Source organism: Calonectris borealis, chromosome 2 (genome assembly GCF_964195595.1).
Source record: "Calonectris borealis chromosome 2, bCalBor7.hap1.2, whole genome shotgun sequence".
In the NCBI taxonomy this organism is placed as follows: Eukaryota; Metazoa; Chordata; class Aves; order Procellariiformes; family Procellariidae; genus Calonectris; species Calonectris borealis.
In genome coordinates, this window is record NC_134313.1 from 85779877 (window position 1) to 85806375 (window position 26499).

General features: G+C 36.6%; 1 protein-coding gene across 1 annotated transcript in view; it reads right to left on the reverse strand.

Moving 5' to 3' along the window:
- The window catches only part of CDH18 (cadherin 18), a 575460-nt gene that overhangs the window by 124032 nt on the left and 424929 nt on the right, over positions 1 to 26499 (reverse strand). Inside the window, exons 6-7 of the mRNA XM_075142498.1 lie at positions 15896 to 16190; positions 6921 to 7040 (exon numbers count right to left, since the gene is read on the reverse strand). Of these exons, the coding sequence (XP_074998599.1) occupies positions 6921 to 7040; positions 15896 to 16190 (415 nt within the window). The remainder of the gene's footprint in view (positions 1 to 6920; positions 7041 to 15895; positions 16191 to 26499) is intronic.

Below are 26499 nucleotides of genomic sequence, written 5' to 3' on the forward strand. Positions count from 1 at the left end.
TACTTTAAGACCACTGCAGGAACCTGAGCATCAGCTGTGGTGTCTTAGTTGGGGAGTTTGGGGGACATCATAAAGTATTCCTTTAGAGTAGAAGCATTCAATTTATGCAAGATACTTCTATAGCCCCGTAGGTCATTAAAATGATATTGGAGCCTCTCAGCATAAAACAAAGAGATAGTTAAACACAGGACTCTCCAATTTCAGTTAGCATTCCAATAGGAACCAAGCTGTGTATCAACAGGGGGTCATTAACCCCCGTAAACATGCTTATTTAAACAGATGTCACTAAGAAAGATATTTCAACCAAAAAAATTAAGAATCCTTAATATCAAAGATAAGGATGTTCATTCAAGTAAGTGGCAGAATTTGATTTCTGAATTGATTTTACTAACTAGTATGGTCATGAAATGCCTTAGCATTACTCCAGTTAGCGCAGTAGATTCTTATCTGGGATACCACAACAGACTGCATGCAAAGGGTGCTCTTGCTTTTTGTACTGGAAAGTCTATTCCGGTAATTCATCTTTACGCCAATTTAAGATATTTTCTCTAAAATAAGGAAATTTAGGAGGGCAACGAAGCTGGTGAAGGGCCTGGAGCACAAGTCTTCTGAGGAGCGGCTGAGGCAACTGGGGTTGTTTAGCCTGGAGAAGAGGAGGCTGAGGGGAGACCTCATCGCGCTCTACAACTACCTGAAAGGAGGTTGTGGCGAGGTGGGTGTTGGTCTCTTCTGCCACGTAACTAGCGATAGGACAAGAGGAAATGGCCTCAAGTTGCGCCAAGGGAGGTTTAGATTGAACATTAGGAGAAACTTCTTTACTGAAAGAGTGGTCAGGCCTTGGAACAGGCTGCCCAGGGAAGTGGTGGAGTCACCATCCCTGGAGGTATTTAAAAGACGTGTAGATGAGGCCCTTAGGGACATGGTGTAGTGGGCATGGTGGTGTTGGGTTGACGGTTGGACACGATGATCTTAGAGGTCTTTTCCAACCTGTATGATTCTATGATTCTATGATTCTATGAAATGAGGTAGACATTAATCCATTAAATCCATAATTATTACCTCAGTATTAAAAGAAGTTAATTTTAACAGATTTCATTAATTAATTTTTTTTAAGCATTAGTATTTAGCAGTATCAAATCTGTGAATAACTTTATAAACAACCAATTTTTTTTTTCCTGTTTCCCAGAGGAATACACATGCAACCTTAAAATTATACTCTACGTATTATAATGCGACAAAATCTGCCATTTCTGTATGAACTATGGCCAAGAACTTCCAGGAAAGGATAAGAATAATAGTTACAGATGAGGACAAAAGTCTTGAACTTCAGGGATTGCTCATTTGGTGTTCATGAGGCACATCTCTATATCTGGAAGCAGCTATTCAGCCATTAACTATGTTTATTGTTTGTATTGTGCTCTGAGTCAGGAATCAAATTAGATAACTAGCGAATAGGTCATTTCTTATAGGGATGCTTGAAGCCATTGTTCATATTATTGTGAAGACAGAGAGCAGAGGGAGGTTGACATTTTTCTCATGCTTCATAATTAGTCTGTACTAATTTGCAGTGATGTTCTTTCATAAATAGGCATACATATTTCTTTACTATTTAATATCTTCAAGTAAAAAAAAACCCAAACAAGCTGATACATGATTAAGAACTTTGTAATACTACTGCTGTAACAGCAGATTATTATAAATACAAATAAATACAAATGTGTAATCTTTTTTCACAGTCATTCAATTCAATGATAAATGTGTTTCTCTCCCACCCCACCAGTGTCTACATTTCAATTCAAAATGCAATGAATGAGGTTTTTATCTCTTATTTCATCACAGTTACAACCAGAACTGCTGATTTGAAAGGACAAATGCCTCAAAGATTAATTCACTCTGTATGTTCTTTTCAGAAAGATTGATGTATCTGGGAAGAGCTGTGTGTAGTTAACATCCTCCGGATATGAGTTTACTATGTAAGCAGTAGAACTGGACTACAGGTTTCACTTTCATTCCCGAAGCATGTGGCAACTGAAAGTGGGCTGCTATAGCTGTTAGAAAAAAACCACAGCCTAATATGAGATTTCCCCAGGAAAAAATGAACTTCTGGGGTTGGGTTACCAGCCAAATGTTGACTGTTGCTGTTTGATGAGCCACACTTGACATAAATAAAGAACAAGCAGGGATAGATCCTACATCCTAAAAGTTCATGGATCAAAAGACCTCATGTTTTGGGAAAGGTGGGGTATTAAATTTGTAACTCAAACTCCCAGAAATTTTCATATATTTTTGGTCATTTCAAAAGATGTTCAGAGTTCTACGGGGAGGGAGAATCATATTAAAATATTAAGTATATTAATAGATTATTTGCTCTACTTTTCACTGCTAACTTTTTTATTTTATTTTATTTTGGTTTTACAGTGAGGTTAATGGTACTCTAAAAGGATAAGCCACTCACGTTTTGTGGGGTTCCCTGAATATTTTGATTTAAAAAATCATATAATCTTATACATATAATCTTTGCAAATATACCTAGGATTAGACATGACTTCTTATACTTATTTATAAAAATTCAGCAGAATATTTTGCTGCAACTGGGGAGGAAAGCAACACAGGGAACCAACACAGGCTATCACAGTTAATTACTAATTACATAGCTAATTACTATTACATCCCATAGCTAATTACTAAAGGTCATTAATAAACACAAATACAAAACACTTCCTAGAAAGCCATTCAAATTCAAAAGATTTTGAAAATCTTACACTTTATGTTATGCATGGACAGTAGTTCTGACATTCACAGTCATAACAACATAGTTGCAGCAAACTTCTACACGCAGACAGAGTTTACAATTCTTCATTTCCACGGGGAAAAAAAAAATAAAGCAAAACACAGGTCCTAGAGCCAGTCACCTGAAAAACTAAAGATTGTTAGGAGTTGCCAAATCTGGTAGCCTGATGGAGGTGAGGTTGCTGCAGCTCCCTGTTTTTAATCTGTGATTTAGAAGCAATAGTGACGCTGAGTGTTTCCAAGAGGCACGCACACAGATGCAACACATACATGCAAGCGAGTGATGCACAGATAGAAACACTCGGCACTGAAACACAAATGGCACAGACAGCCTCATCCTCTGCTGGCTGATCAGGAGGAAGGACAGTTTAGTTGGAAATACACACATGTACTCAACATGGATCCCTCCTGTAACTTGCCTTAGACACTTGGTCTAACCAGTAGCTGGCATCTGGATCCCCAGTCTCCCCACTTGCTGGCACCTGGATGTACAAGTCTGAGGCCTGCAGCTCCCCTCCAGCTGCTGGTACAGATCCCCTTTTAATCCCGGACATACTCACACATCCCCAGCTGCCCCAGCACACCATGTATCCCCCAGTAATGGGCCTTAGACACTAAATGTATCCAGTAACTGGCTCTGGACCCTCCGGCCTTACCTTGCATGCCCACTGACACCCTTACATATACATTACAGGCTCTCAGTAGCTGGCTTTGACACCCAGGCTACCCAGGATCTGGCTCCTGGCTCCCTGGTCTCCCCTTGCCTCATGCACAGAGACACACAGATGCAAACAGGCCTCTCAGTCAACCCACAGACCACACAGTCGCTCCCATAGTCAGTCGGGACTTCTGAGCCCCTACGATAGCTGACACATGAACCCTCTGGTCTCTCCAGTACCTGGTCCAGACTTTTGGCCACGTGGATACCTGGCACCCAAGCCGCTCATCCAACTCGCTGGCTACTCCAGCCTGATACTCAGTAGTGATCCCACACTGACATTCACACCCACGCAATACGCACACGCTCTGTACTCTCCAGTTCGCTGGCACCACAGACACATGGGACCCTCTGACCTGTAGTCCAGCTCCAGTCAGTGGCACTTAAACCTCCAGACACACATGCATACAGAGAGTCCCTTTACTCAGGAAAAAAGTTAGAAGTGGAACGTAAGAAGATACAGGACAGACTGTGCTGACTAAGCACAGGGCATGACTATAGTGCTGAGCAAAAGCCTGTTTATACATGACTAGCCCCTTTTATCCCCTTATCCCTGTATTTTTGCTTGCTTTTTCCTCCCTAATCCACCTCAGTCCTTCCCTTTCCCTGCCTGTGGTTCTTCCTCTAAACATCCCAGAGCAGATCTAGTACAATACCATAGTGCTCTTCCCTGCATCCCATAATGTGTCCCATATCCCTGTAGGCAGAAGCTGCCTCAGCCTGAAGGGTGATCAGGACAGTATCTCCTGTTCACTCCTCACGATGGGTTTCAGACGTAGCCCATGGGGCTGAGGCTCTCCAGGGACAGCCTTGGGACAAACCCAGGCTCAAGTCTCTAATTAGGGCAGGGGGGTTACTCTCCGAGCGCCACACCTCTGCCTCCTCTTTGGGTATGTAGAGATGAGCCTTTTGTCAAGTAAGCTAACAAAGATGTTCTTCTGCTGAGAACACAGATTTTTTTACTTCAAAATTTGTAATTTGGTGCTGGCCCACTATTACATTTTAGATGTATGAATTCTAAAATCCTATTTAAACTATTCTAAGCTAAGCTCCTAAAAATCCATAATTTTAAAGTCTTTAGATAGTAGGTTGTTTACAACCAAGTTTCGGCAGCACTAAGCTAGAAGCAGAAGACTTCTTAAGATGAATATTCACACTAGAGCTATGAACAGCTTGATGTCTGCATCTGATAGCTCCAAGAAGCTTTACTGATAGCCATAAGAGATCCTTAGACTTCACAAACATTACATTCAGTCATGAATGCTGGGACCTTTCTCTGTCTTTTCTCCTGTTTTGGGCCTTCTACCTCTTTCTTGTAAAGGAAGTTTGTGCATATCACAGTAAATTCAGAAAACTTCCAGATAAAATATAACTAAGATGGAATCGAACAATTCAAGCCTTAGGAAAAACAGGTCACAGAAATGCTTGCAAATTCAGAAGAGTGATGTTTTTCAAAAATGAGTGTCTTAAACCCCAGAAATTCAAAGTTAAATTTCATAGTGAAACACTCTATTCTTCAAGACTTTCCAATCATTTCCAGTATTCTACTTCTTCCCATTATATCATGCCAAATTAAATTAACTGTTATTCTGGAATTATAAAAAGACAACTTATCAAATCAAAAAGCCTTCTCCAGTTTTTTTCACTGTTTCATTGTCTACTTACCTCATAAGGTATTTATTCTTTTGCCATTTTAATAGACTAAGATATCAGAAACATTTTCATATTCTATACTCATATTAAAAACAGTTTAAATTCATAAAATGTTATTAAATCCCTATCAAAGCCTAAGGGTTGGGGAGTGAAAATACACTCTCATCTGCTTTCTTTATAACATAAAAACAGTGATATAACAATACTATTTTCTTTTATGATACAGACCTGATACTGAGAACATCCATTATGATTCTTCGCTGACTGAATAGCAGCTCCAGATTACAAGTTCCACACCATTATCAAAATAAAGAGTATAGGCCATTGCCTCAGAGTGACAAAACAGAAGCGGAAATGTAGACCAGCGTTGTATTTCTAAGTAAAACAAGGGCAGAGAGAGCCTGAGCACTGTACCACTGATTTTCCACACCTCTTAGTTGTTAACGTGTACCTCAGAGCGGTTTTAGCCTGTGCCAGCTAGTACGCTGCCAGACTGTACTCACACACAGCTGGGTAAGGTGTGTGCCAGCAGTTGTCCCCAAAACACAGTATGTGTGAATAGGCCTGCATCAGGTTTGCCTCCTAGCACCTTACACAGTCCTCCGACATGATCCTGTCAGGCTTTGCACTCCTAGGCCTTTCTAACATGAGTTCACAGATTTATAGAATAATTTAGGTTGAGAGAGACCTCTGGGGGTCATCGAGTCCAGCCTCCTACTCAAAGGAGGCCTAACCTCAAAGCCAGCTGAGATGGCACAGATACACTTCTCTTGGTAATGAAGCAAGCGTATACCTCCAAGTTCCACAGAGACTAACGTACACAAGCAAAGACACCCAAGTGTAAAAACATAAGACACTTAAATGTAAAAACATTACAATGAAAACTATTTACACTATACTTACTACACTTCAGTACATTTTAAAAATCATTATTCTTCCCTACAGTTAAGTGTAGGGATCACTATATTTCGTTCTTTCCCCTCAGTATTAAAGTTTTGATATAGATAGGGAAAAATAGTTACAAAACTCAGATGAAAAAAGTACTTTCTTAAATTATATTTCCTCATTATTAAGGACTATAAATGCACACTAAAAATATACCATCATATTAATATTTAAGATAATGCTCTTCAGAAAATCCAAAACGAGTAACAACCTCCATCCCCAAAAGAGATTTCTTCTCTCTTTAAAGAAACCGATTTGGATTCATTATATATAACTTACACTGTGCAAAAAAGGAGAAGGTGATGCATAGAGTTTAAGCATAAATATTTCAGCTCATTCTGCTTCTTGAATCATAGAATAAAGTATCAGTGAAATGGCAATACTGCAGTTTTATAAATACAAGAATGATATTAATTTATTACGGTATATGTGTTGAAGCACACATTAAATAATCTTCCCAAGTCTACCCTTCAGGCAAAATAAAGCATTTAAAATCATAATGTATTAGGCACACTTGAGTCACTTCCCAAACAAAAGCTTGAAAAGATGAAAAAGTGCTATTCCAGTTTGGCTGAATGGCTCACATCATGGCATGATGCAGAATTAATTCTGTACACAGTAGGCTCATTTCAGTACTCAGCAAAACATAGCAACTCCTAAATTTCATAGTGTTAAAGCAAGAAGTAGAATATAATAGGAATTAAAAAAAAAAAATCCCACCTACCTGTGTTTCGTACATTGGATTTCATCTACCAGACTTAGTTAACTACAACATATTAGCCAAATCACACTGACAGAAATATAAAATACCCACCTGTTTTAGGGTCAACAGAGAAATATGGCTGTCCCTGAAGAATACTGTACACTACTCTGGCGCTGTTTCCATATGTAGGGTCATCTGCGTCTGTGGCTGTCACCTGTAGAACAGATGTACCTGTATATACAGGAAAATAAAAGTTAATTGATAATAAATATAATTTTCTGACAAATATAAATATTTGCAGATGCATTTTTGAAATCTCTACAGTCCTCACATTCTACAAGTGAGAGATTAATAACATTTTCTCCATATGTTATTATCCTATCATATTTTAAGGAAAACTATTTATACTCATTTGAAAAAACCTTTTTCTCTTTCTTTCTGTGCATGTATATGTAACTTAATTACATATATATAAACATAAATAGCAACTACATAGCATGCATATTTATGCATGTTCACACATACAGACCACAAACTTGGATATTGCTTAGACTTCTGGACAACTCATATTTATGGACTTCAGGATTATCTTCACAAAACAAATTAATGTTGAAGTGATTATTTAAAATAATTTGCATAAACACCCCCAAATCAATAAAAGATTATAAAGGAATCGAAAAATCTAGCTATCAGAAGGCATCAAAGATCTGAAAATGAAACAAATACTAGAACATTGTTGGAATTCCAATGATGGATCCAAATTAGAAAGATAAGGAGTTCAAAAGACAAATATTTGTATGCTGTTAATAAATACCATTAGAAAAAATAAAATCACAGTTTCTAGCATGTCACTAAGTGGGATAACTTATGAGTAACACTTTGTAGAAAATAAAATGCATAAGTACTGCACAGATAGAATAGAGACAAGTGATTTTACATTTTACTGTATTTTTCAAAACATTTAATGATGAATCTTTTTTGTTATCACTGCCCAACACTTCACATAAGAAATCAGTAAATGAAAAATTGGCAAATTAATAAAGGTTCAGTCTTCATCCCACTTGTTTATCCTTCTACAGACACTGCTTTCTACAGACTCCTTTGGCCCACCATTAAAATACAGGAATAACAGTAACAACAGGCTGTGCTCATGTAATTCTGCATCTGAAAGTTGCTTCTCAGTGAAATTAACCATGGAGGCATCACCTCCACTCTGGGGTGTTCAATTTCACATCCTAGTTGTGAGGACAAGTATGCTTTTGAATCGAATCCCTTAATCTCCCTCACTTGTCATACTTTGATTTGCCTCATTGAACAGTTTCAGAGCATGCTAACTAGATTCTTTTGCATGAAACTAAACCAGAAGATGTGCTTTAGCAGCACATCTGATTTATTCTGACTGCTAATGGGCATTTAGTCTCAGAGACCAGACAAGAGCTAGTCTGAAATAAGACTTCCCAAAAACATATGCTGTGGACATCAGATCCTCAGTTCCAACTGTTTAACTTCATAGATCAGTTTCCATTGCACAGAACTGTTTGTTAATGTACACGCCCTCAGTGTACCCTGGGAATAGAAATACCTAAAATCATGGAGTCTGACTTCGAGTACAGCAAAGCAAGCATGCAAACCTCCGCAGATTTGGATTCTTCACTGTTTGAGAAACCATTAATTTGTGCGACACTAACTTGGATGCCAAAACTTGCTTTTTGTATCTCTACTGGAGATTTAGTAAAAGGTACAGCAAACGTGTCTGCATACTTCGATATAGTGTCTTCTTATCTCTGAATAGCCCAAATGCATACAGTCTCATAGATAAATATATTCACACAGCAGATATAAGGATACCTTGATGAATTTGAAGTCGAATACTGTAATAAAATCAAGCTGGAGCTAGTAGTCAGTTCATAGTTATTCAGAAGTTAATGGTAAAACTGACTAAATTACTGTATTTGGGTTTATGTGGCAAGGTAAACAAATATGAATTAAAGTTAGTGTAATTTTCTTAAAACGTTCTAGGAATTTATTCAATCATATTTATTTGCTATCTAAACTTAGAATAAGAGTCCCTGCAAACCACATCAGGTCACTTCAAAGAACAGAAAATGCATTTTTTCCCCTATTCTATAGCTTATCTAAATACTGTAATGATATATTTCTGTAGCCCAGTTTGGCAATAATTTCTAACTTGAGGTGGAAAAGCTGTGACCTTTTTGTCTTCTAGTTAAGCTTGTTGTATTCAAGGGTGAAGGCCTGTCCACACTAATTTGTTGTTCTACCTTTATTCATGGCTTCATTATTTTATGTTATGTTGGAATCTTGTGGAATCATTAAAGATTAATAGGTTACTGATAGACAATGATTTTATTTTTTTTAATTGCATACAAAACACCATACCCATCCAATAGAATCATAGAATCATAGAATCATTAAGGTTGGAAAAGACCTCTAAGATCATCGAGTCCAACCATCAACCCAACACACCATGCCCACTACACCATGTCCCTAAGCGCCTCATCCACACGTCTTTTAAATACTTCCAGGGGTGGAAGTATACTTCCAGGTATAGTCAATCACCTACCAGAGTTTGCTACCCAGAATGCTGGGCAACTTCTGTATCTTTTTATCTATACATTTTCCTGCTTCCAGGAAAAGTTACCAACAGTCATCTAACAGGTTGAGTTTCCATTTGCACTTCTTCCCAGAGTTCTGTTCATCCATTCCAAAACCTACCTTGATTTTGGCTATTTTAGAAGAAGAAAATACCAGAAATACTGAGATTTCATGGTTCTCTCATTCTTCAGGGACTTTCTTCTCTCCTCTCCTTATTTTAAAAGGTAGGGGATAGAATCTGAGTGCTTGTATTGCTCATTGATGTGGGACAAAGAAACAGGGCTAGTGAAAGGTGGTATCTCACCTAAGCAGCTGACAAGTCATTTTAGCGTGAATGGAATACTATTATACCTTAAAATCCGCCACAGTGATTTTCTAATACATCTATAACTCTCTCCTAAGAAACACCTGATAATAGTAATTATGGTATTTGGTATTGAATAGTGGCCAAGTGTTCTCTTTCCATCTAAAAGAACACTTAGAATCACAAGTTTTAACTTAACCCCCCACCCCACCTCTCAAACCCTCATTCAGTGCAATGTAGCTCATTAGATGCTTAACTTTTTCACTGTATTACAGAAGCACGCTCAGCATCTTATAAGATATACCCATACCGGCCTTTTGCCTAACTCTTGCCTGATTTGCTCAGCACAGAGGAAAGGCAGCTTGTGAAACCTGTGCGTTAGAATGCCTTGCAAGAAAAAAGGTAAAGATGGTACCTTTACCTTCCAATTACTCCTTTCAAAGTTAGCATCATTCAGCTCATCAACGTGACAGACAAATCACGATTCCAAATATATTTGTACCATTCAGATGCAGCATCAGTTTTTGCTGTTGAGCTATGTATAATGAAGGACTTAGATGGAAAAGTACACAGTACAGCTGCCTTGTTATTTTTAATGCTAACAATTCTGAAAAAAATAATCTAATACAAAAAATAAGGATCTAATTTCCCTGGAGACCTCAGAACAGATATGAACATCAGACCCAGAGGCATACCTTCCATACTTTCTTCACTAACCTACTGTGAAAGTACCTGTCAAGAAAAACTCAAAATTTTGCTATGAAAGCATTTTGACACTCCAGTTAGGCAATAAAAAAGGCTTTTTTTCCCCAAAGTGGAGGCTCTGCTTAATCAGAATACAACTACAATTCCACATGATTTCCCACTACAGTTTAGAGATTACATATTGGGAATTCTGTTTTCTTGGCTAATGCTTTATACAGAGCTGTAAAATATGTCTGTATGCTCTGAACACCACTCTGTAAGCTTTGCCTTTTTTCTGTTATCAAAAATAAGGATAATTTCATTTGGGAAATCAAATTGTAGTTTTATTTCCAAATTTCTTCTTTTGTTTTTCTCTTTTTTTAAATATGTTCAGAATACAAATTTTCTAAAGTTATATATCAAAGAAAAGCTGAAGGGAAATACTTCAATCTGTCTCTCTGAAGACAAATTTTTAATGTTTAATGAGGCAGTTCAATAAAACATGTCTGTTGAGAATGCAAATCTGTATGCATGACTTCCCATATTTTGCTGCACTGTTAAAATCTCAAATGGATCAATATTGAACAAAAAGTAAAAGTGAAAAAAAGGTGAAGTTTAATGAACACAGGGATTTCCTGCCTAACTAAACCAATTCTTAAAATTGCCTTAAAACACTAACAAGTCAACACAACATGTTTCAGTTTCATTCTACATTAGAAAATAGTGATTTCACCAGCAAATCAACACTTCTAGTCCAGTGACTATATTACTGATCCAAGTCCTCACTGTAGAAAATCTCAATATTTTTTTGTCAGCTATCTTCATTAGAAGATAAAAATCAAACAACACAGGAAGATAAATAGGCACTTCTCATACAAAACATATTTATGAACACCATGAATATTGTCTTCCAAATTATCTGAAATTATAACTACCTCACATTATAAAACCCTGGAAAGAAGTTCAGAAAAGTCCAGTGTGTCTATTAATTTCCTAAGTAGAATTTATTGGGAATACTCTTCTTATGCATGACCTCAACACTAGAAAATTTAATATGCAATATTTTACTCATTTTGAAGCTATCTGAAAATGAGCAGATATGGAAGGCTTTTACTGATTGAAAAATGTTTTTATTTCCTTTTGCATTTAGATAATGATGACTCTTTCATAAACCTTAAAACAGAGTATAGCTATAGCTCTCAATGAGACTGAGGTTTTTACACTGCAGAAGAAATAATTTCAGACAAAAACCCTTGGTTCCTGAGCCAACTTTTAGGAAAAAGATTCAATGAAGGCGAGAATACATGTTTTCTTTCAGCTCTTTCAGCATAGTACATAAAGCGTAAATAATATGTTCATTTTGTGCCACAGTGAACACTGTGATCTAATATTTGGCAAATAATTTAACAAAACTTACCTGTACTTTCTTGTCAATGACCTAAAAAAAGAAAAGCCATAAAGGTCCTACAGCTTTTACAAGTAGATCAAGAAAGGGTCAACTTGTGGGAAAAATACCAGCTGACTTCTTGAGGAGACAGACAAAAACCTGCTGCTGAAACTAAACAGCATAACAGAGATCAAAAATACCACCTGCCACTCAGCATGAGGGCTGTTACAGAGAGACAGTAACATTGAAAGTTCTTTAAATGACCATGTAAAAAAAGTGGCAGAAATTTTTAAAGTAGTGAAGCATCCTTAGGAATTCATAAAATACTAACAAGAAGTTCAGTTATGTATAGACTCCACAGCTACATGTCAAAACCTGTGCTAATTACAGAACTAATAAAAATGGCATAGGGATCTCCATTATTTGACAGAAAGAATGCATCCTGTGGAAGCAATAATAGAATTAGTCTTCCTGAGACTGCAGACAATAAAATGCTTTCAGTATGCAACAAACACAAACAAATCAATAAGGGAAAAAGAAAGTAATGATCATAAATTTGCAATGAAAATATAATGTATGCCTATAGCAGATTGCCTGTATGGCGGGATATGAAAATTCAGTTTTATTCACACAACAGGAAAGCTTTGTAGAATAGATATTTTAATGATTTACCTTTACAACCAGTAAAGTATTTCATTTATAAAATATATGCATTAATGCTTTATTTCATCACTAAAACTTCCTTGGTTTACCATAACCACTCTGTTTTATAACCCAAAATGCCATCCCAGACTAACTATTCAAATTGTTCTTTGGAAAACAGTAACTTGTATAATGTAGTTGTACAGTAATACCAAGATTCAGACTACTACAGAATTCTGACTAACATCTATGTAAGAATACTACATTTTGAAAGCATGAAAAAAAACCCAGAAATTTTATAAATAGAATGAACAAATAAAAAATAATTATATTAGCTGCTTTTGACTTTGAGGATAACATTGATTTCCTTTCCACTGTCTTTCCTCCCATGCAGAAAATAAAAGGCTTCCACAGGGGAAAAAAAAATCAATTCATTAAAATGGTCTCCGTTAAAGACAAAGGAAACTAAAGAAAGAGGAAGACAGAGTTATGCATTTTTGGAGACAGTTGATAAAGGAAACGAATTTCACATCAAGACGTGTGGTGTAAAGAGAGACAACTGAGATAAGAGCTTAGATGTTACTGAAATGAACTGCAACTCTACCAGTAAAGCCTTGTGCCACAGTGAATTATCAAAGACAACTGAAGAGGTTTCATACAGGCCCACAATATTCTTACTGGGAGCTCCACCCTCTCACTGTAGCACTTCCCACAAAGGTGCATTGCTTAAATAGTCCTGGTGTTATGACGTTACTCACAGAAATACTGCCCTTCTGTACTTCCATAAATTTCTCGTGGGAATGATATAGTATGCTTAGATGATTAAAATAGGGAATTCTACATTAAAAACATGTCCTGTTATATGCACTAGCATCACTGTGTAGATCGAATGGAGACCTACATGTTTGTAGCTCTGAGAAGTAACACGAGATCAAGGAAGTCAGTTTTTGAAAGGAAGCTATGGTTTAAGAGAACAATAAACAATTTGCAAATGATTTTAAGGAATGAAAATACATTTGATCTATAATCTGAAAATCTTTGTTAGCTAGATATTGAACAAACAAGAATGGCTAATAAAGATTGTTCTTCTGGTAGAGACCCAGAAGAGGCAATTAGAAATAATAATGTTAATAAATAATGATAAAAAAACTTGGGAGGAGGGGGAAATAGAAATTAGAAGCAAAGATGAGGTAGCAATTCCCAGTTAGAGGGAAACAGACTGTGGAAACAAGAAAATTCATAAAAAGAAAGTTGAAGGGTAATATAGGAACAATGACCTATGAAAGAAGAGAGAAGGAAATAAAAAGAGACCAAAGAAAGATGTTTCTCCCTTCACGCATTCTTGTTGCAAGGGGGACCACAGGAAAAAAAGGCTTAGAGTTCTCCGCAGCTGGGAAGAGACATCTGAAATAGCACACTGTGGGGGGACTTGGATGAGAGGAGAGGACTGGAGAGGGAGAAAGGTACTACAAGTATCTACAAAGAACAAAGTATTAGAACAAGACAATTATGATGCAGACAGGTAGATTATTTTTCAGAACATCACGTATGGAGGACATTTTTGAGAAGAAAATCAAGGAACTATTCCTATGTTTCAGTGTAGTAGCAGTGGCAGTGAGAGAAAGAATGAAAAGGCAATAATAAAGTCAGGGGAAAAGAAAGAGAATGGGGGAAATTTTTTATATCCTTTTAAAACGTGATATTTGGTAAGCTTAACAGTCCATTTAATCCAATCCGATTTTGCACAGTAGATAGGAAAAAATACTTATTCTCTACTTTACCACCACTTAGGTCAATGAAGAAGCCACTGATGTAAAAATCAGCCTCTGCTTCCAAACTGTCACGGTTCTGAACTCCATGGTTCAGGAATAAGATTTAATATATTTCGGTCTTTCCAGGACTGGTATGATTACTAGATGTTTGCAAATATTTCATATGCCACACTTCATTTGTATATGCAAGAAAAGAATTGTAAATGTGTTTGGAAAGCACTATTTTTACTATGCATATCTGTAATGGAAGCTGTGGGCTTGGCCTGTTTAGCTTCTCCACATGAAATATTTCTTTGCATTAGATTGTGACACTGTATGCGGTTCAAACAGCATGCAGATTTCCACAAACAGATTAAACCTCCCTCATTACACAACCACGATGTCTGAACTCAGCATAATAATGTCAGGTGGTACCATAGATGTTGAACCAAATGCAGATTCCCAGTTTAAAATGAATTTCACCTATCTACACTAGGAAAGTTGTACAAGGTACCCTCCCATGCAAAATAATTACAGTAACAAAATATCGTATCTGACTTTCAAGTATGGAACAAAACACTTTTGTTATTTTCTGATCTATTCATTTGAGTTATAATTACCATTCAAAGCGATCAAATGATGACAAACTATTAAGATTCAATGACAATATTCATTTGTTCTTACATGTATGATCAATATTGTTAGGAGAGTTGAGTAACTACATGTATTTTAATATTTTTCCCTTTTAATTTTTAAAATCTTACTCTGCAGAAGTTAAAGTCTATCACCTGCTTATTAGACAAACAGGAAGGAGAGAAAAATTATCTACTTTTCACTTGGGAAAGTTAGACATATCTTGGACTTGAAGGTTGTTTCTTAGATGGGGTGTGTAGGGGGGAAAGGGAAAAGTGTGTGTTCATGAGGTAACTATCTGTACCGTCCATTCAGTAATAAAAGACAGCAGACATTTCACAAAGACCAGTCATGACAGTTAAGTTTTCTTAAAAAAATGTCTAGCATTTCTTAAAAAAAAGTCTTATTTCCATCTGTCTATCCTAGACGTGATGTTGTGATATTAGAGGAAAGTTATAAATTAATTTCAACACCAGAGAAGCAATAAATAAAGAAAACCGATTGCATAATGTAGAACCCCAAAGAATAAGAATATCTGAACTACATTTCTAACAGGAAAAACCAAAGATCAGTACTTTTTTGAACTTCAGTTGACTTTATAAGAAACTTAATAAAGGTAAATAAACCTGGTAAAAGGTAAATATGATACCATGGTCTAAAATAATCTAGAAAACTACCATTCCTTTGTATTTGTTTAATTCTGTGAATTGCATAGACTACTCATGTAGACATAAAAGTGCCATAAAGTGTGTAGTTGGATAGGGTATATGAATACATCTTGTTTCTAGAGTGCAAAGTACCATTTACCCAGGAATGTCTCTTAAAGCATTCAAGAATAAGAGTGACTCTCCTCTACAGTCAGCATATGCATGTGCGTGTGTGCTGTTTTCTTAATATGAATGTCCCAAGTAACATACAAGGTTACATTTGATGTCTTCTTATCATCTCTTCTCAACTGTAACATCTTTTACATAAAATCAACAATACAATAATGTGTCATAATTTTGTCAAACAATATGTGGCGTTTTCACTTGTTAAAAGATTGTTGAATAGAACAATTTATTTTCCTTACCCATTTCAGACATCTCTGGCACAGTAACAATGTATGGTCCATCTGTAAATTTTGGTGCATTGTCGTTGATATCCTGCACTTTGATAATAAATTCAGATTCAGGCTCGAGTGGCTTGTTTGTCCGTCTATCAATAGCTTGGGCATGAAGCACATAGTGTGTCTTCTGCTCTCGATCTAGGCTTTTGGTTGAATGGATGTCTCCAGTCGTGTCATCAATAATAAATATAGTCCCCGCCCCTTCTCCAGTAAGAATGTATTTGACTGATCCATCACCTTTGTCAGAATTGGAGTGCAGCTGTAGAATATATACACATAAAATCATATAAAATGACAAATTAAATTTCATAAAATGTTATTGCACATAAGATATAAAAACTGTAATATTACTGTTAGCACCATTCTACTTAGTTTTTAACCTTCCCACCTCTTGCCGTAATTCCTCATGTGTTATTTCTGGCAATTCAATAATTTTGTTCAGGGTCATTTCCACCCAGCATTGTTCATTTTTTAAGCTGGGATTTCTTGGGTTCTATGTCCATTCTAGAAAACTCCCCTAAGTCAACAATATTCTAGTAACTGGGGTGTTTTTTATTTTATTTTGGTTTGGTTTTAGTCCTTCTAGTAATTATCTTAGAGCACTTATTGCTAGAAACTCTGCCTTAAGAACTAAGCCTGAAGCAGTCACACTGAGGTTTGCTTCAATGATTGTAGTTCAGTCCCCCAAGGACAGCATCATTTACTGCAAAAGGAAAAAGCATAGTGTGGCAGTGACAAATGTCTGTCCAGGATTACCCTACCCCTCAACACAACACAGACATTTTCTCTGGTTTTTGTTTGTTTGTTCTTAATTAGAAAGTCACCTAATTTGTTTGTATTTCAATTATTTATAATGAAGTAATAAACTTTGACTGATAATTCCAGCATTTTCATTCTTCCTAACACACATTATAGCATTTCTGCTATAAAATACATGTTAAATATATTATACCCCTCCTTGAGTTGAATAAAGCTTATATTTATTGGGGCGGGGGGGGGGGAGGAACGAAATGTTGCTAAGTACTCTGGTATATTAAGAGATAACATGAAACAGCTACCCATTAAGACTCTCTGCTTCTAACTTAACTATAAAGAACTGCCTGTTTAGATTAAAAATGAACATGTGTTCTCTGAGAAGGAGGGGTGATTTTTTGATAGATTGAGAGGTTTTGTGGTTTTTTTCTTTAAAACGACTTCGAGAACAGAATGTATTTATTGAGGTGCACAATGAGAACAAAGTGATAATGCAGAAATGAACAGCCTCAGGTATTGTGCAGTTATATTGTCATGTTAAATCAGAAAGGAAACTTTCTAATTTTAAGAACTCATTCTTATTCTTATCTCACTGCCCTGACTATCTCTCAGTACCTGCAGTGTGGCATTACTAAGTTTCTATACAGAATCTGAACAAAGCAGAAGCAGAATGCCAGATATTATTTTTACTTAATGGAACACAAGGTGTCAGTTTCCAGTCTCCTTTCCATTCTCAGTTCAGAAATCATTTAGGGTTGGATGGAGAGAAAATAAGACTTTTGAAGGTACAAATAATCTTTTTTCTGACTTAAATCATAATACATAGAGGTGCTGTTATTTTCTCACTCTCTCCTTGTACCTTTTTTGCCAGGTCTTTGTCTTGCCTTTAAAATTATCTAGCTTGTTATTCGTAAAAGGAGTAAGCATATGGGGCTTGATGACATTTTTCATTTTGTGTATTAAATCTATGAAATGATGGTGTCACATATAATTTCTATCTTGTCCTGTAGGGGGGCGTGGGAGAGGGAAGTCTAATAAAATTGTCAGCTCATAAAAACTTCAGCGTAACTTCAGTCAATGCACCATATACTTATCTGAGCCACAAGAATACCTGACGGAATAACCAAAACAAAACTGGGTCACCACTGTGGACCCATGTTTTTAATTTTGAAAATGGAAGAAAAAAAGAAGCAGAGAAAAGGGTCTGTTTGCTTGTCTTTGCCTTTATAGGACACCTTTCCTTTAGAGTAGTGATGGGCAAAATTCTGGTTACATCTTTTCTTATCCTCAGAATAATACTGTATTCTATTAACAAAGGAATAATTCACTCAATATAAAATGTCAGGGATCCAAACTTCCTTCAAAGTTCAAATGTGAAGTGATTTATTCCTAAAACCAAGAAGAGTAGGTATTCTGGTATTCTAATCCTGGTTAGCTGACATTCTAAGTTTTCAAAAACAATCAGAATTGTTTTCTCTTGCTGCAGGTTCTTTTTTTGATAAGATGATTCCTAAGTGTTAGTGTTTGCAAAAGTTAACATTTGCCTCCAAAAAATTGTCTCTAATTTATGGGAAAAAAGCCTCAAGAAACCCAGGAGAAAATTTGTATGCCCAGGAAAATCACAAATTTGCTGAATTTATGACACTATAAGGAACTCGAGTTAAAACTATCCCAAACTGAAAAAGATCAGAAGAATCTCCATCCTCATTCTCTCCTTTTAACTCTGCATGAATATATGTAAAGGCATACTCAGGTATACCATATAGAGATCCCAGCAAAAATCACTATATTCGTAACTGGAATTATGAAATTATGAACCAATTAAGAAATTGGTTACATAGATAGGTAAGAAATCAACAGAATAAGGAGCTGCTGTAGAATTTAAAAAGTAAGCTTTCTTCAAAAAACCCAAATATCAACATAGACATGGCGTTCCAATACCCTACCGCAGAAAAGCACATTCAGAAATACACTGTGATAGCACAAAATGCATGGAACATTTGGAAAAATTAATAACATTAGATATTTTTTGTTGTGAAGAAACAACTATTTGTACTTGTCATCAGTGAAGAAAGAGGGCTTTTACACCTAACAAGTAATAAAAGTTAAGAAATACAAAAGATTCTCAGCTGATTGCACGGCCAACCAATTATATGTTATTCCTGCTAAACATGATGTTACCCAACAAACTTCAATTGAAAAATACAAGCAGGAATGTCATTAGAAGAAAATTATCTGGGTGTTAATAAACACTGAAAGCCTTCAACTTGCACCTGGGTCTTCTACACTGCGGTTGTAAGGCAACAACTGAAAACAAAAAAAGCTAAGAAAAGTTCCTGCTTCCCTACTTCCTGATATTTCTTACATTGTTTGAAATATAACACTTTTATTTACGCCTTTTAATTTCTAATGCTGAATTTTAAATTCACATAGGAGAATTTTACATAGCACTTCTACTGCATAAATAAAGGGCCTTTCCTCTGTCAGTTGGTTTATATTTCAGTTTTTCTGTAAAGTAAAGATTAAACAACTGTTTGTCTTCTTTAATACTTCCATCTCCGTACAAATTGGCCCAAGTAGAAAAATATCAAGGCTTCTCTCAAATGCTTATTTGCAATATGTGTTGTGCTGAAGAGAGCCCCTGGGAATCCCTCCTTAAGACAATGCCTACCAGATTAATGAAAGATTCATGTACCTGAGCATGGCACACTTATTTCTTTTCCCTGTGTACTATGAAATCATCTCCACAACAGGTGGTTTATTCCACAAAAGCATTTCTAATTAGAATAAATGCCATTCACCACTTTAGGTTACAAATACATAGTTTGGAAGACTGTATTTCCACAGCTGTGTCTATAATGATTTATAAAAGACAGCAAGGGAGCAAAATCTAGCTGGACAATAGTGGACTCTCTCTCTCTCTACTTGGGACTGCTGTAACTATTTCTCTTTCAGATTAATTTGACAGAGAGGGGGATGCCGCTAAGCAATGCAGACTCAAGCCAACCCATGTTCTGTTCACCAGTTCAGACCTAACTTGTGTGACCTGGGGAAGTCATCTCAACCCAGATCCCTACAAAGGGTGTGGACATTTCATTTCAATGAGATGCCACCATCTCTGCCAATGACTACTGCAAGAACATATATACACTAGAGGATGAGACACTCACACGCTGTAGTAACGTGAAAAAATAGCTTAGATAAACACAAAATGTGGTATTATTTTTTCCCCTGCTGTGACAGTGAGAGACAGAAAGTTGGAACATTGCGGGAGTCTCTTATTTAAAAAAAAATACAAACACATCGCAAACTGAAACATGATTACTCATAATGTTGAGATGAGTAACAAGCATTAAAAAGAAATAGAAGGGAAATATGCCAAACATTAGAACACAGCTCTCTGATTTCTGTATCAGAGGTTTTAACTATGACTATGAAAACATTACTGAAAATATCTTTCAGTAGGTCTTAGTTTCTATGATAGTCCACTTCATCTGATGATTATATATTGATCTGTGATATTAACATTTTAATTGCTACTTAAAGAAACTTTTTTTCCCCTTCTTAAATTGTTTCAGCTTGCTTCCCTAAGTAATTTCACCTTAGACTCCAAACCCTATTTTAAAAACGACTTTGCAGACCAGCAGTTTGCCTATTTAACCGCTAGAGACTAACACAGCTTGCGCTAGTCACTTAGTCCTCCCTAGCCCGCTGGGGCTCCCCCCACCCTGCCCATGGCTCAGGACCTCATTGCAGTCCCCCGGAACCACCAGCCCCTGCCCCAGCGATGCCGCAGCAGGGCCGGTCTCCTGCTCCCCACAGCCCTGCCCTGCCTGACCATGGGCCCCGCCGAGCTGGGCCCACCCACGGGCCCACATCCCGCCCAGCCTTGGCCTGGCCCTGTCCCCAGGGAGGTGCCTGACACCCAGGGCTGGCGCTGCCCCAGTGGCCCCTGGCTGCCCTGCTCCTGGCTGGCCCTGCCATGACCCACCTGGGGGAGCCCCCAGTGCTGCACCCCAGGGAGCTACCTCACTCTGCTGCTCCCTGACAGCAAGGTCTCCAATCCCCCAACTTGCAGCCAATGCAGGCTTCTGAATTCCTTGTGATCAGGCAGTTTCTATCCTAAGCGATGGGCTGGCTTCTGAAAACATTACTTATCACTGCATATCTATTAAATATTCTGAATCTGTCCACAACCAGAAGCTGCCAGAAAGTATTTAATTTTCACCCCCTGTTGGGCATCATTCCTGTCTTTATTTCTCTGAATTTTTAGGGAAAGAAGAAACTGAAAATAATAGCTGAAGAGCATATCTGGAATGTCACCTTTATCAACCCAGTTGACTCCACTTCTTGACATATTTAATAACAGGTTGGATTCAGGATGATTTATGACAGTTCCTCAATCTTTAACTAGCCTATATCAGCAGTGTATGACTGATTTTGCAGAATAGCAACCAAGGTGTCCTTGTTTTGCTAAGACTTAAACATTCGTCTTCCGTTAGTCCATTTAAATGTTTAACTTCCTTTAGTATTCCTGCAGAAACTGTGGAAGGGCTACATTTTCCAAAGGCCTGATTTGAAGAGGTATACCAAACATTTCAATTAATGAGTTTTCTTTATAGTCTTATATTAATTTTGATACTACGAGTCTTTAAACACGTATAATTTGACGCACCAGCATATTAACTGCTGTAAAATGAATGCACAGATTGTAGGCTTATTGCCCGGCTAATACAGTATCATTACTGCTAGTAACTGCAAAGCAATCAGCTGGCTAAAGCCTAATTGCAAAACCAAATGGTCGATGGCTACTGTTTAGCTACTGGCCTTATTCACTACCTTCATCTTCATACATCTTTAACTTAATTGTTTTAGCTAATGATTAGCCACATCATACATCCAAACATTTAAGCATACCTATTTGTCAAGCAAATGACCACAAATAGCAGAAACTACTGGACAGTATAGAAGCAGGGGCCAACAAGAAAGAAGCACACCAATAAGTACTATAAAACCAATAAAAAAATTGAGGAGGAAGCCAACATCCTGCTCCTGCTGGGAATGTGGGATGCTAACAACTCACAGTAATCACCATGCTCCCCTGTGCTTGGAAGGAAGACAAGTCGTGACCAGGAAACCGTGCATGACCAGAAGAACATGAAAGAAGCCTGGATAAGAGGGGTCTTTGTAAAGTAGAAGAGTTGTCTATTAGTGATTTAATTGTGCGACTGCTTCCCCCCATTTGCTTTTATTGAACAATTTGGATTCTTGGTGTGTTGTGTGGGTGGCATTTCAAGTGGACTCGTAATGACTTTTACAATATTTTAATTGGACTACCAATAAATTCTTGGATCTGGATATAAGATATGCGCTGTTCTGTTGAAAAAACAATTTACAAAGAGATTCCCATACATGTGCTAAATTCAAATCGGAGGCTGATTTGAAAAAAATCAAGAACTGTTGCACTAACCTAATGAACCTAATCAGAGTAGAAGTGGTTATGTATACAAACTTAAATTACTTTGAAATAACTACAGAGAATTAACTTAAAATGTATTGTTGACAAATAATAAACAATAAAAATAATATGTACAGAATTCCAAAAGCAAACCCTAAGTTCTGGTTGTGACACTACCATTATGTCTTTTGAATAAACTAATGTCTTCTGTTTGGGGAGCAGTATGTTCTTTCAAGGAGAGCAGCAGGACCTCGCCTTCTCAATTCTGTTGTCATTGCCAATCAGTTTAACCAAACAAGAGGGCCCCAGCACAACACTACCACAGCAAAGTCTACCAATGAGTGCCCAACCTAGAGGAATGAAAAAATTATTCCCAATAATATGAGCTGTGAGCTTTAGCAAAGCGTAGGAGAATACATTAAAAAAGAATCTACGCATGTTACCTTACTTTTGTTACGCAGAACTGTGTAATGCTTCACTAAAAACATCAAAATGTAGATATGTATAAAGAATTAATGGTACAACACTAAAACACTGAGTAAAAAATATTTTAATCTTCTCTCTAATAAGAGCTGCAATCTTCCTTTGATGTTTATGTAGACACAACATGTAATTTAAAAGAAATGATACAATAACTTAGTAGTAGTAAAAACTGCATATAAAATTATTCTGAATGATGCACACTGCAAAATCAGAGTCTAGCAGATACTACTGAAATGTTCATTGTGCCTATGCAGTAAAAGCATCCTCAGATTTGCCGCAGACTTGCTTCCTTTGGTCTGAGATATAAAATACGTTTTAATGAAATATACCGCTCTGGGCAATGTCACACCTTTTGATGGAATTCTCAGAGGGAACCATTAGCCCAGGAGATAACTGTTTTATCCATAGCAGTGTCCACAAATCGAGAAGAAGCTATTCCACACCCTTGTCAAACAGAGGAAGAAAATACAGGATTACAATTGCCCCCATCTGCTGAATGGGTTTTCTGAGATAGAAAAAAATAATTGGATTGCAATCATCCAGGACAAACACAACAGAAACAGTATTAACTTCAAAGTATAACACTACAGTATACAAACATCTGTTCTTGCAAGATGTGCTTATCTGAAGTCTGTTCCTTTGCTGCTGTTTTTGGAGAGACTGGGTAATGGCAGAAGTATGCAGGTGCATAAGAAATCACATCTGAAATAACATCAGATGCATAAAGCTGACACAAGTGGTCAACATTACCTTCTATTTTGTCTCTGTACAAAAGGAGGACTCCAGTGAATGACAAGAAAAATAGAAAATGGAATCCTAAAAAAACACAATAAACATTTATGTGTAAAACTGTTGTTTTGTTTTCAAAGAACACTATATATTTTTAAGAAAAATAGAATCTAAAATTGTACTTTCAGTGTACTATGTGTCTAAATCAGTAGAGAAGAAAAATACTTCCACTCTGCTGAAGTTTTAATCTGAACTCTGTTCACAGCAGTAAGCTTTCATTTCAGACATCTTTTACTTGGGCAAATGCTAAGAGGAGCATAGAAACTATTTTTTTTTCAAGAAAGTAGGATTTACACAACATGTTTGTTTTACAGGTTTTAAAGAGCTGGACAGCCATCCTGTTGCAGAACATGCTAACCAAAGTCTTATAAAAGTATAATTATGTAAATATATTTGTTTGCAGGTCCCAGGGCTAAGTGACTACAGCTCATTGACCATTACTCTAAAACATGTCTAAAATTAAGTTGGTCTTTTTGTTTGGATCTTATTTGAAAAAAGATTATTTTTAAAAAGAAAACAAAACAAGACTCCTTATTCCCCAGTACTGCTCTGTAGCCAGGAGAGTTGTTTCAGAGGGGAAGCACACTGCCTTTAACCCATGAAATGCTCATCTGCAGTGATGCTTATGCAGAATGGCCCCGAGATAGCATAAGATAAGTGCTTGACTCTGTCATGTCATATCGCCTTTACCTCTAGTTAAGTAAGGAAAATCATAAAAGGTCTTAGTTACAGAGTTTCTATTTTTTTAGATCTCGCAGTCTCCTTAAAGGGCAAGTATCATTATCTCTCTTTCAAAGAGAAGTAATCTGAGTTTCACAGACTTGAACTACCAAATTTACCCAGAAATAAGAAAACAATTCAGATTTTAAAAGCCCAAACCAGACTCCAGTCTATCCAGTTGTGATATCATTAGACAATGCTGAACTCTGCAATTCCCAGAGAAAGTGGAAGGGGATGAATTCCTGAAGCCATAAAAAAATTATTCCTGGAGGGCTATAGAATTTAAGAACATTTAGAAACTCATCTTTTCCATGCCATCAGAAAAAACATCATCAATAGAAAAAAAAAAAGAAAAAAAAGGTACATTAAATTATGAGAGATTAAAGTTAAACTTTAAATGAATGCTTCATTGTTACATTCAGCCAAATTCTCAAGATCTAGGCCAGATTTCTGATAGGTTTGTTTGTATGGTAGCCAAAAGTCTGGTTTCAATGGGTATGAACAAGTAATTAATGCGTGGGTCGATGTTATATTACTTCATAGCGTTCTGCTCTGGCAATACATGACTCCTTTCTCCCTTCTGTTGTCATATGTCACTAAGCCATGCAGAAAACTATTTCATGCTCTTTATACAAATTTATAAAATTAAGTGGTCTTCAGTTTTCAGCATCTCCTCACAATCACTGTCACCAAAAACTCACTTTAGAATCAATAAATCTGGAATTGTGGCAATAACGTAAATTCCTAGATCCATGTAGAAGGACCATAAATTTGACTAAGTTTGAATCCAAATGCCTTGATGATGCACTGTTATTAAAAGAAGCTCTGGCCACATTACATGACCACTGGAAGAAAAATGTTTTGTTTCAGTTTGTGTTGTTACTAAATTACAATAAAGAGGTGCTATGCCAGTATAAAGCACTTTTTAAAATCTTGCCTTTCCTATAAATGGGCACAAGCATACAATAAAAGTGCTGTGGTTCACTAGTCTCTGGCGCAGGCCTTGCAAACAGCTAATTTACCTAGATCACTAAAGCAGTGCTATGTTTGTAATGCCTTACTGTTCAGCTACATAGTCACAGATGCATTAAACCTCAAAGATGCAAAAAGTAGTCCTAGGTACTGATATCATAACTTGCATTACCTGGAGAAATAAGCCCGCTTTCATATGAAAGAATGTTTGCTTACGACATTGAAAAAGTCAAGGTCAGAAAAATGGTCAGTGCATATACTCCTTGAAAACACCAAGAGATGCAAGAGTTTCGGGCTTGGAACTTCATTGAAACAGTGAAAAGCTATTCTTCACTGGAAAACATTGCATATTTGAGACAGCAATGGAGTAAAAACACAGTTTCTGTTTCCATACATTGTTTCTGCAGACTTTCTACAGATGCTCTTGACCTTCATTTCTGGTGCTTGCTCAGTCAAGTTACTCTTACTGCAGTATTTTTTTCTTTTTTTTATATGCACAAAGAGAGAATCAAACTCTGGTTTTCCTTTCTATTTGCAGTACAGAGGGAAAAAAGGGAACACATCAATTGTAACAGGGTCTTCCAAAAAGAAAATACATATCTGCCTTTATTGAACATGTCAACCTAAAGATTATTTCAGATTTTTCCAAATGAGAAAGAACTATTAGTTCTCTAAAACCCTGATCAATGAATCCCACGTTACATGTGATCTCCATGTATATAGCTTCTCCTGATATTAACGGGAGTGATAAAAATAGCTCACTGGAGCACAGAGCTGTAAGTATAATAGCACTCAAACTCTTATGGAAAGTATGATTTATTTGTTTGTTTGCTTGTTTGTCTGACAGTGCTACAGCAAATACTGTTTACTCTATGAAAGATCATAAGAGAGCATATTCATTTTTAAGCTCTGGAAAAACAACTCTGCAGTGTACCCATGTGATATTCTAAATTACTTCTTTCTCTTTTGCTCTTCCTAAATAATATTGCGAAGATAAAAATAAATGTGTGATTTTCTGAGTATTTCTGAACCATGTAAAATCAACAAGAGAAAATTTTATGTCAGGGACTCGATTACTTACTCAATTTCAGAGTTTGATTACGAAAAAATATTATGTGGAAAAGTTCAAGGAGAGATAACTAATTTGCCAGCTTCCTTTTATCCCATCCTTCCAAAAATCTTTCACACATTTTTTGTTTTGATGTCTTTGAAGCTAATTTGCTGAGAAATTTATAAGACTGTGGAAAGAAAACAGGTTAGCTACTGTCCAATGGCTTCTATTTCAGGTGAAAAAGTTGTTTCATTCTGAAGAAACTGAAAAGAACGCACTACCACACATTACCAAGGACTGCAGAGATCATTGTTTCAAAAGGATTTCATCTCCGTATTTTTG